Source organism: Salvia miltiorrhiza, chromosome 4 (assembly GCF_028751815.1).
Source record: "Salvia miltiorrhiza cultivar Shanhuang (shh) chromosome 4, IMPLAD_Smil_shh, whole genome shotgun sequence".
In the NCBI taxonomy this organism is placed as follows: domain Eukaryota; kingdom Viridiplantae; phylum Streptophyta; class Magnoliopsida; order Lamiales; family Lamiaceae; genus Salvia; species Salvia miltiorrhiza.
This window is the reverse complement of record NC_080390.1, coordinates 31,851,549-31,863,982: the sequence shown is the minus strand read 5'-3', so window position 1 is coordinate 31,863,982 and position 12,434 is coordinate 31,851,549. Positions and strand designations below refer to the sequence as shown.

General features: G+C 33.9%; 1 protein-coding gene across 1 annotated transcript; it reads left to right on the top strand.

The window, feature by feature from the left end:
• The first annotated feature begins 1,146 nt into the window (after positions 1-1,146).
• LOC131019938 (E3 ubiquitin-protein ligase BOI-like) lies at positions 1,147-4,458 on the top strand. The gene is made up of 4 exons (XM_057948561.1): positions 1,147-1,819; positions 2,297-2,418; positions 3,329-3,687; positions 3,780-4,458. Exons 2-4 carry the CDS (start codon positions 2,301-2,303, stop codon positions 4,305-4,307), a joined length of 1,005 nt encoding a protein of 334 aa, XP_057804544.1. The 5' UTR covers positions 1,147-1,819; positions 2,297-2,300; the 3' UTR covers positions 4,308-4,458.
• The last annotated feature ends 7,976 nt before the right edge of the window (positions 4,459-12,434 follow it).

Sequence of the window (12,434 nt, the reverse complement as noted above, 5' to 3'; positions counted from 1 at the left end):
TTTTCTTGTCAACTATAATTCTCACGAAAACGTGGTTTTGTTGATTTTTTTTTTCCCTTGGATTTTTTTATTCTTAAACGAAAAGCAATATTGGCCTTTAGCTAATTGCCTTCGATTAAAACGAGCTATCTTTAATAAAGCACGAGATCAGAAAAACCGATGGACAAAGAAACAGCCCTGCAACTTCTCATCACATTGTGTTTCACGACTTTTTCTTTTTCTCAATTATCCATGAACCAAACATTGCTGTTTTATCTCAAAATAATAGAACAAGACTACACACATGACATTGCACCACATCTGCTTTTATTAAATTGATTAAATATCTTCCTTCGGCTATTTATAAGAAGCTCGGGGGAAAAAATGTAAATCTTTCTTCTTTTATTTTTGTCCTTATATATAATATATTTTTAAAAGGCTAGGTCCGAAGAACGTATTAATTTTTTTGGGATAATTATGTTTAAATAATTAAATATATGAACTTTAACTCAATTCTGGTTCTCTGACTTTGCATACGAAATAAAAATTGTCTCGAAATGCACGAATTTACAATTGTTTTGCTTTTCACACTATTATCAATTGTTCTCAAATTATTGTTGAAGCATACATATGAAATATTTATACAACAGATGATGTACTAAACGATATAGCTGGTGTCTAGCCACAGAGACATTAATTAATTTTAAAAAATAGCAATAGTATAACAAATTAAAAATTTGTATATTTGAAAACATAATTTTTAAATTAATATACAAAATCATAATTAAATAAAAAGTCCCTTGTATTTAGATACCATCACCCAATATGATGGAAGCAAAAAAGGCAATAAAAAAAGTACACGAAGCAAATAAAAAGATAGAATTTAATACATGTAAGATAAATGCGAATACGTAGTTATTCTAAATAGAGAATATCAAAATCCAAAAGGCCACAATAATTTTTCTTTTCGAGGAAAAGATGAATTAATATCGTATGCAAGTGTATAAATTGAATTATTAATAATCCGTTATACTATAAATTTTAGAAAATACGAATAATTACGAAGATAGTACGGTTACATATTGAGAAGAAATCGGGCTTCACTATTTGAGCATTTAATTACCAAAAATAAAAAGTTGGGTTGGTAATGGTAATGGTAATGGTAATGGTAATAGTTGTAGGCGTAGAAAGAGGGAAGGACAGATCGACGCAGTCAAAAAAGAAGGGTAAAAAAAAAGTGAACGGTAGCCAATACAGCAAGAAAAGGTAAAAGACAGAAGAATTGATTCAGTGGTTGGGGAAAACGAAAAGGAAGCTGCCGTACAGTCAGATAACACAAACATACAGTGCAAATTGAATGAGTGAAAGAAAAGAGAGAAAAATAAATAAAGATAGGAGAGAGAGAGGGAGAGAGAAAGGGCAAAAGTTTAGCCCAAAATATGGAGAAGAGAAGAAGATTTCTTCAACAGCAATGCGAAGGAGTAGTCCTCTTCTTAATTTTCTCGCACCAACTACAATGCATCATCACCAATACCAATGAATGGAATCCTTCTCCTCTCCCCCTTTTTTATTTTTTCTTGTTTTCTTTCCTTACCAAAAACAACAATAACAACTACAGCTCCACCACCACCATCCACTTTCATTATTATGGCAATTATTATTCTTATTCCCGTTTCCTTTCCTTCTCACTTCTCTCTCTCTCTTTCATTATTATTGTTGCCTTGCACCACCATCCCCTTCTGCCCATTTCCCTTCAACCAACACCAAAAATTTAACTAAGCAATCCAACAATTCTTTTCAAAGATACTATTTTTTTTTTCTCAATCGGAGCTGATTTTTGGTAAGTGATTGGTTCTTGATTTTTGGGTTGCGTTCATTTCATTTGTGTGAATCGTGGGATTTCCTTTTAATTTAGTTGGGTTCTGGTTGGGAGTTCATATATGAAGAAATGCAGATTATTTTAGGATTGTTTTCCCCTTTTTGGTGACTATTTATTAATGATTAATCGTTCAATAGTATGTATGTGTATGATACTGAAAATAGGTTAGGCAAGTAGTGGGAATCGATTGTAACACAGATTGTGGGATGTTTTCTTGATCTTGATTTTGTATCTCAATTGTGGTATTGCTGTAAAATTTTCTGCTTTTGGTGGGTTGAATTAAAATATATATTTCTCTCCAATGATTATAAAGATTTTCAAGATTCATTGAAGTTTATTCCTGCTTAAACCTCACACCTTTGGGATTTTTAGGGTCATATTGTTTGAATATAGTGAATTGCTTGAAGCCTTGAACCGACAATTTTGTCTGTATTTTAGGAAAATGTTAGGAGGAGGAGGAGGAGGAAGTAATGGAAATACGATGTTCCCTGGTTTTGTGGAGGAAAATCGTGTCCAATACAATAACAATGCGTTGCCCCAACTACAGCTATTTGCAAATGGTGAGTGCTTTTGTCATTTGTGAATTGTGATAGAAATGTGGCTCTCTTCTCTGAGTTTGCTTTCTCTTTGACATAGTTTCTTGTTACCTATGGCTATGGTGCTTATGTGATTGTTGGTAGAGCTTTTATCTTGTAGAGACACTTTGCAATCATCTCAGGACTTATTTTAACCGATCTTGAAGTCTCTCAGAGTATGCGTAGATACTGAAATCAAAAGCCTTATTCCAATCTTACCTAGTCACACAAGGAGCATTCATCAGCATTACCAAATTAGTTCGGTTTTTGAATTCTTATGAAGTGGTGTGTGCCTTTGTGACAAGGAGGTGCTAAAATATTTGTCATCTAAACTGGCATGAATTGAAGATTATTGTTTGAGGTGCCAAGATTTGTGAATCCTAGTCTCTTTTTGTCTAAAGGGATTGCAAAAATATGAATGAAATGAAGTTTGGTATTGTTGGAATATGTTGTATTTCAAACTAAGTTTCTGTGGTGTTCAATTTATATGTATGAAAGGATTTGTCTCCTCTTCCATGCTGCTTTTCTGCTAATGCTAGCTGCTGACTGTCATTGATTTAGCAAGCTTAAGTTATAGTTTTGTTTTTGAAAAGTCTTTTGTAAATAGAGCATACATGTAGGCTAAAGAGATCATCAAAATAATGAATCTAGCTCACCATTTTTGGACTGCTCGTCCAACTGCGGTCTCCTCTTTGTTGCTCCTCTATTTCTCTGATCGCAGTAATGATTCTCTAAGGTTGAAATCATCTTAAAAATCTGTGAGATTCCGTTGCACCAATTCTCCCATGTCTTTGTAGTTATGCTTTTGATATTGTCTTCTTGCTCTGATTAGCTAATCTCAGACAATTTTCTTTGCTTATCTTTTTAACCTTGCTGTTATTGAACTTTTCTGCAGTTCCAATTCAGTGTGGTGCTGGTGTTGGGACCATAAATCATGTCGGGAACAGGCACGCGCCCACTGATAACCGCCCTATCAACAGAGGTGGTGATGGAGACATGCAGCAGAAGCTTCACATATCTTTGAACAACAACTTTTGTCAGGACGAAGCTGGCCGTGTTGGAACCGTTTTGAACCCCATTCCCGTATCAACGGGGCTCAAACTGTCATACGAGGAAGAAGAGCGCAACTCCTCTGTTACTTCTGCCTGTGAGAACATGAAAACCAATGTCCCTGTTATGCTTTCCCTTGGCAACACCGTCAAAATGGAGATAGATCGACAGACAGAAGAATTTAGCCGGTATATTAAACTTCAGGTATGAAATGCATGCTCTTGAGTTAGTACTTGTTAATATTTGCAATCTAAAATGCGAATAAAAAATCCCTACTCTTTTTTCGGGTGGTATAGGAAGAGAATGTCTTGAAGGGAGTTCGAGAGATAAACCAAAGGCACTCGGTTTCTCTGTTAAACGCCCTTGAAAAAGGAGTAAACAGGAAATTGCAAGAGAAGGAGCTCGAGATTGAGAACATGAACCGGAAGAACAAGGAGCTAGGCGACAGGATAAAGCAGGTCGCCATGGAAGCGCAGTCGTGGCACTACAGAGCCAAATACAACGAGTCAGTTGTGAACGTGCTCAAGAGCAACATTCAGCAGCTGATGGAACAAGGCACGGCCCAAGCCCGTGAGGGGTCCGGGGATAGTGAGGTGGACGATGCGGTATCAAGCTCAAATCATCAGAGAATAATTCTAAACGACTCGGGGAGTAAAAGACCCCTAGACCACCCTCCAAGATGCAGAGCTTGCAACACCAAACAAGTGTCTGTGTTGATTCTGCCTTGCCGGCATCTATGCCTGTGTACAGATTGTGAAGGATTCATCGACATCTGCCCCGTGTGCCAGGTAATGAAGACTGCTAGTGTTCATGTATACATGTAGCAAAGAAATGTATCAGAGCACTTGCAATCATCACGCACATCTGTTGATGAAGCTGTACAAACATGTTTCTTTCAAGAATTGCTTATAAATTACTCATGTTTTTTACTTCCCACGAGAAAAGAAATGGAATTGTGACCATTTGATTTGTACAGATATTCTGTTATGCAAACTGCAGCTTGCATGAAGTCAAGCTCTTTTTAGGTCTTCTTTGTGGGACATCATCAAATGGTCACCAGTATTATATTTATCAGAATAACATTCTCTTTATTGAAGAAAGGGTTAAGCAGCAAAGACACCCCTAACGTTTATAGTAAAAAGTAAATAGGTTCGTAACGGTAATAAATTGGGATAAATAGGTCCTTAAGGTTCACAAATTGGGATTGGGACCAATAAGTCTCTTTGTCTAACGGCAGTGAATGATGGAGATATATTTGCCCCAATTTGTGATCATAGTGATCTTATTTGGTAACTTAATTCATATTTTTTTTTCTTTTTTCTAAATCCTTAATTTATGTCTTTTTTAATTCCACACACACACACACATATATATATAATCAGAACCGATCACCTACCCACCGTGGGCAAGCATAATGTGCCCACTATTGATGTGGCAATTTTAATTAGGAAAGATAACTAAAAAATCTTATTCTAATTAATGTTATAAACTAGAGAGAAGCGAGAGAATCGATTAGAGAATACAAAATGAAGTTATATCTGAAGCTCACAACACACCCATATTTATAGGTGTTAAACCAAGTGTGAACGTCCGGTGTGAACGTTCAGTGTGAACGTTCACACACGTCCGGTGTGAACGGAGGACAGTCAACTCCGGTGGCTTGAAGATGTCAAGTGTTATTCTCCCTCTAGGTTTCTTGGTCAACACACATAAGATATATCTAGAAGATATATTTACAACACTTCCCCTTGATTGACCAATCCCTAAAATAAAAGATGTTGCCTCATTAAAACCTTGCTAGGAAAACCCAATGGGACAAAACCTAGTCGAAGGAAAAAGAGTACAACTGCTTCCCCTGATCTTGAGATCATTGAATATCTTTGAGTCGACGCATGCCGATCTCGTGTACCAACTTTCTGAATGTCGATGTTGGTAATGCCTTGGTGAATAAGTCCGCCAGATTTTCACTTGAGCGAATTTGTTGCACGTCGATATCGCCACCCTTTTGAAGGTCGTGTGTGTAGAAGAGCTTGGGAGAAATATGCTTCGTCCTATCTCCTTTGATGTATCCTTCCTTGAGTTGCGCGATGCAAGCAGCATTATCTTCATATAAAACAGTTGGTTTGGCCTTTGATGAAGCTAACCCGCACGACTCTTGGATATGACTCGTCACATTTCTCAACCATACACATTCTCGACTTGTTTCGTGGATTGCAATGATTTCAGAATGATTTGAGGATGTTGCAGTCAAGGTTTGTTTCACAGACTTCCATGATATAGCAGTTCCACCACATGTGAAAATATATCCAGTTTGTGACTTAGCTTCATGTGGATCGGATAAAAATCCTGCATCCGAATACCCCACTAGAGTATTATCAGAATTTTCTTGATAATATAATCCAAGGTCAATGGTACCCTTTAGATAACGTAGAATGTGCTTAACACCATTCCAATGTCTCAAAGTGGGTGCAGAGCTAAATCTTGCTAGAAGATTAACAGAAAAAGCTATATCTGGTCTAGTATTATTAGCCAGATAAGTTAATGCTCCAATTGCACTTAGATATGGTACTTCAGGACCAAGTATCGTTTCACCCTCTTCAATTGGTCGAAATGGATCTTTCTTAGTATCAAGAGATCTAACGACCATTGGTGATGCTAATGGATGTGCATTATCCATATAGAAGCGTTTTAACACTTTTTCTGTATATGTGGATTGATGGATAAACGTTCCTCCACGGATACGTTCCATTTGCAAACCAAGACAAAACTTTGTCTTTCAAATCTTTCATCTCAAATTCTTTCTTCAAATATTCAGCAGTTTTATTTAGCTCTTCAGGAGTCTCAATTAAATTTAAATCATCAACATAAACTGCTATGATTGCAAATCCACTTTCGGTTTTCTTAATGAAAACACAAGGGCAGATATTATCATTCTTGTATCTTTCTTTCAAAAGATACTCGCTCAGTCTATTGTACCACATACGACCAGACTGTTTCAACCCATACAACGATTTTTGCAGTTTAATTGAATACATGCTTTTGGGTTTTGACTGCAATTCTTCAGGCATTTTAAATCCTTCGGGAATTTTCATATATATGTCATTATCTAATGACCCATATAGATAAGCAGTCACTACATCCATAAGGCGCATATCAAGCCTTTGTGACACAGCCAGACTAATCAAAATCTGAAATAATAGCGTTCATTACGGGAGAGTATATTTTCTCATAATCAATTCCTGGTTTTGTGAGAAACCTTGTGCTACGAGTTTTGCTTTATATCTCGTAACTTCATTGTTCTCGTTTCTCTTTCTAACAAAAATCCATCTATATCCAACAGGGATTTTAGATTCCGGAGTTAAGGCTATAGGCCCAAATACTTTCCGGTTATCACAGGAATTTAATTCCCTTTCTATAGCTTCTTTTCACTTTGGCCAATCAAGTCTCTGTTTTGCATTTAGCAACAGATGTATGTTCAGGATCCTGATATTTAAAACTTCAAGAGCTATATGAAAGGCAAATATATCATCAACAATGATATTTTCTCTCTCTAGTATCTGATGTAAATAATTTATTGAGATCTCATGATTTTCAGATACTTGTAATTCTTCAGGAATTACATCACTTTCATTTGATTGATTAGTCATTTTCGTCATTGTTTGGTTTCCATCTTGCCCCTTTCTTTTTCTAGGCATAGAATCTTTGGAACCAACTGGTCGACCACGTTTTTGACGAATTTTTGGACTCATTTGCTGCCAAAGCTATTTGTCCTTCAGGGACATCAATTTTAGCTGGAGTATTTGCAGCATGTATGTGAGATTGTGTCACTTTTCTTGTATCTACAAAAGCATCAGGAATTTGATTTGCAATATTTTGCAAATGAATGATTTTTTTTCAATTTCTTGTTCACATTTATTTGTTCTAGAATCAAAATGTGATAAGTTTTTCTCATTTCAAGAGATTTCCTTGTGCTTTTCTGGATGTAGATTTATTCCTCCTAATGTTGGAACTGTCATTTCATCAAAATGACAATCTGCAAAACGTGCAGTAAATAAATCACCTGTTAAAGGTTCTAGATACCTTATAATCGATGGTGAATCAAATCCAACATATATCCCAAGTCTTCGTTGGGGACCCATTTTTGTTCGTTGTGGGGGTGCAATTGGGACTTGAACCGCGCAACCAAAAGTTCGTAAGTGAGAAACATCAGGTTCTCGGCCAAAGATAATTTGCATTGGGGAGTATTCATGATTTGCTGATGGCCTTAGTCGAACTAATGTTGCAGCATGTAATATGGCATGACCCCAAGCAGTAGTTGGGAGTTTTGATTTCATAAGTAATGGTCTAGCAATAATTTGAAGACGTTTAATGAACGATTCTGCTAAATCATTTTGAGTATGGACATGAGCTACTGGATGTTCAATCTCAATTCCAATAGCCATACAATAGTTATCAAATGCTTGAGATGTAAACTCACCAGCATTATCAAGACGAATTCTTTTAATTGAATTGTCTGGGAATTGAGCTCTTAATTTTATGATTTGAGCAAGTAGTCTAGCAAATGCTGCATTTCTAGTAGAAAGCAAGCATACATGTGACCATCTAGAAGAAGCATCAATCAATACCATAAAGTATCGAAAAGGTCCACAAGGTGGATGTATAGGTCCACAAATGTCTCCTTGAATTCTTTCTAGGAAAGATGGAGATTCAGTATTAACCTTCGTATATGAAGGTCTAATAACTAACTTGCCTTGCGCACAAGCATCACATGGGAATTCCTTTGTAGAAAGAATCTTTTGATTCTTTATGTTGTGCCCATATGAATTATTGATTATTCGGCGCATCATAGTCGCTCCAGGATGTCCAAACCTATCATGCCAAAGCTTAAAGCTTTTTGTATTATTGAACTTTACGTTCATGACATGGTTTGTCTCAATTGCTTTTATGAATGTGTAATACATTCCAGAAGGTAGTGTTGCTAATTTTTCTTTTGTCAGCTTATAGCCTGAAACAAAAGAATTTATGTAAAGATATTCATTGCTACATTCTGCAATTGTCTCTATGTGGTATCCATTATTGTGGATATCCTTGAAACTTAGTAAGTTCCTTTTAGACTTACTAGAGTACAGGGCATTTTCAATATCTAATTTAGTATCATTTGGCAAAATGATACAAGCTCTTCTGGAGCCTTCAATGATGTTTGATGCACCTGATATTGTGTTGACATTATCCTCATCTAATGTCAACTTAAGAAAATACTACTTCTTCTTTTGAAGAATAATGTGTAGTTATTTCACCAAGACAAATATCACAGGATTCCATATGATGTTAGTGTATAGATGTTCATGCCTTGTTAAAAACCTCTCCGTAAAACCCCATGGGAAAAATTCGGTAGAGGAAAATAGTACAAGCCATATATATTTACTCATATATTACACTAGTTGCCTCGTTAAAAACCTTAACTAAGAAAACCTCGTAGGAAAAAAAAACTTAGTAAGGGAAAAAGAGTACAACCATTCGGCCTTTAGGGCCGTTTGACCTTCAAGGTCTAATTTTCAAGAGCATGTAATATGGATTGCTCTTGAAGAGTATGTAATATCCTTCATGGAATATTGATTGTGCTACATCGGGAGCAACAATATGAATCAAATATATAAAGATTCAAGGATATGTTATCCAAATATTTAATTTACTTGCTCTTAGAGCATGTAATATTCTTCAGGAATATTACTTGTGCTACTTTAATAGCATCAATTTAAGATTTTGAATGTAATATTCTTTAGGAATACTACTTGTGCTATTTAAATAGCACCAATTTAAGATCTTGAATGTAATATTCTTCAGGAATACTACTTGTGCTATTTAAATAGCATCAATTAATTTTCAAGATCATTTTAAAAAAATAGATTGTATATATGTAATATATTACAGAATATAATATCAAAATTCGAAATAAGAGCATAAAAAAATTAAGAAATTACAAATAATTTGTAATGTATTCCATGGGCCATTACAAACAACTTTATGCTAAGAAAGCAATTAAGATTAACTAATAAAATATTGATGCAATTCAACTCGTTTAAACACCTTCTCAAATTCACAGGCAATGAACAAGATTAAATCCTCATATAAATAATCATACGAAGATTCTCAACATAGATACACTAGAGATCTAATAATAATTCACCCTTATTAAAATTGATATTTAAAATTGTAGCGATCCTTCTGGGATTGTTTTAATGGCAAGTCAGAATGACAATCAAACATATATGATGAAATATATCATTAAATTTATAAATGGCGACAACATATATTGATATGATTAGGATTCACAAAAATTTAAATTAATCAAGCAAACAATTTGTAAATCGTATCATAGATTTAAACCGTGTTTTATCAATTTTTCCAATTTCAAAGTAACAATTCGAATATCACTTCTATAATCGAATATGAATTACCTTATCGGAAAGACACGATTCTTTCCTAGGGCATACCTCCATCATTGAGTCAATCGATTAGTTTCTACGATTGAAGAGAGATGAGAGAACTAGAACTATCGTGCTGATAACGTGTTATAAACTAGAGAGAAGCGAGAGAATCGATTAGAGAATACAAAATGAAGTTATATCTGAAGCTCACAACACACCCATATTTATAGGTGTTAAACCAAGTGTGAACGTCCGGTGTGAACGTTCAGTGTGAACGTTCACACACGTCCGGTGTGAACGGAGGACAGTCAACTCCGGTGGCTTGAAGATGTCAAGTGTTATTCTCCCTCTAGGTTTCTTGGTCAACACACATAAGATATATCTAGAAGATATATTTACAACAATTAAAATTATCTTACTATAATTATAATTGCCACATCATGGTGGGCACGTTATGCATGCCTATGGTGGGTAGGTGATCGGTTCTGTATATATAATATTGCATAAGGATATTAAACGTTAGGGGTGTGTATTTGCATCTATCTAAATAAATATTATATAATTTTCCTGACATGCTTCCTTATTTAACACTATATACTGACATATTCATTATCTCATATCTCACGAAAAATAACAATCTCACTAGAACATAACCCCTATATCACGGAGTATATTATACTATGATACAATTAGTGATCCAGGTTCTCTCTTGTATTTGAGATCTTACGAGACATCACCTACATCCTCTATTCATATTTATCTTAAAATTCTCATTTTGTACATTTTCAATTCATATATTTTTACAAATATTAACCACATCAAACTTTTAGTTGTCATCACCAACTAAAGATACTATATAGAAATATATAGAAATAATATGAAAATGCAATTTAATCCTCTATCCTATGTCCCCAATTTTTTTTAATCTAAATTCTCAATTTAATCTCTTTATATTTTAGACATATTTAAATCAAAATCTTGATTAGAAAAATTGTATATATGTTAGGAAAATTGTATATTCAGTATTTATTTAGATCTATACAAATACACATGATAAATCTCTTTATATATATATATATATATATATATATATATATATATATATGGAATTAAAAAGCATAAAATTAAGAATTTTGAAAAAAGAAAAATAATGATTAAGTAACAAAATACACCTTTTGACGTTTACAATGAAAATCAAATGGGTCCCTAACATTCACAAATTAGGCAAAAATACACCTTTTAACGTTAAACAGGGGAACTTATTTGTTCATAATGTGTGAACGTTAAATATCTATTTATTCCAATTTATAAACGTTAAGAACCTAATTGCACAAAATATAATGTTAGGAGTCTATTTATTTTTTTTACTATAAATCTTAAAAGTGTATTTGCTACATCACCCAACAAATGCTTTTTTTTTTTTTCTTACAAAATTATAGCCTCTTTCACCTACAAAAAGATCTTTATCTCTTTTTTTTTTCATTGAGCACCAATCCTAGACCCTAGTACTTGCCGTCTTTCCTTATTCTAGCCGCTCCATCCGGGCTCGGCCCCTACCTTTTTGAAAGATTTCAAATTTTCGTTCATGGTCATTCAAGCTACTCTAATTTAAGGCAAGCCATTAATTAAGATTTTGTTACATTCATATTTAAGTCGTGCCCAATACAATTTTGATTTTGTAATTGTAACCAACAAAGAATTTTCATCCATAAATTGCGTAGGTGGGATCATTAGTTCATCATTTAACTAATTCAAGAATGAAGTTGTCAAATTGATTTTCGAGTCTTAATTTGTAGATGACCTAACGTGAATTAGTGGGTTGATTTTTTTTTTTTTTTTTGACTTAATTGGTGGGTTGATTAGGATTTTAAAAGAAAGACAAAACATTTTAAAAGTCTGGTGGTGGTTACTAAAAAATATATATGCACTGCACATATTCTCTGTTTCAATTATAGAAGTTCCTTTTTTTTTTTTTCAAATTTCTCAAATATATAGACGGACTTTCATAAAAAGTAATGTATGTTTAATTTATTTACTACAATAATTAAGTATATTAGAAAATTATTTGTATAATTTTCTTTTTTAATAACTTTTTTAATTCTTATAAAATTTTTAATTAGCTTCTATAAATGGGAATGGGAAAGACTCAGAGAGGGAGTATGTATTATATCGACTTTTGTAAAAAATTGGCAAAAAATATTAGGGCGATTTCCACTTCTTATCGACCCACACTCCACGATCTAATTATTTTGCAACAACCTACTTCTCTTAGATATTCCCTAATCCCTCCCTCTCACGAAAACATGAAAATTTTATTATTTTGAGTGGTCTTCCAAAAATATGATAATTTCTATTTGAATAATTGGTGTATAAATACATGAACTTTACTCATTTTTTTTGGTATTTAACATGAACTTTAAATCCTAGTTATAAATACATTAACTTTACTTTCTTTCGGTATTTAACATGAACTTTAAAATATAGTTATAAATACATGAACTTTAAACTTATTAAATTTTGGGT

Coding starts and splice junctions, on each gene's coding strand:
- LOC131019938 (XM_057948561.1), top strand. CDS start 2,301: ATGTTAGGAGGAGGAGGAGGAGGAAGTAATGGAAATACGATGTTCCCT. Junction 2,419..3,328: donor ACTACAGCTATTTGCAAATG/GTGAGTGCTTTT, acceptor ACTTTTCTGCAG/TTCCAATTCAGTGTGGTGCT. Junction 3,688..3,779: donor GCCGGTATATTAAACTTCAG/GTATGAAATGCA, acceptor CGGGTGGTATAG/GAAGAGAATGTCTTGAAGGG.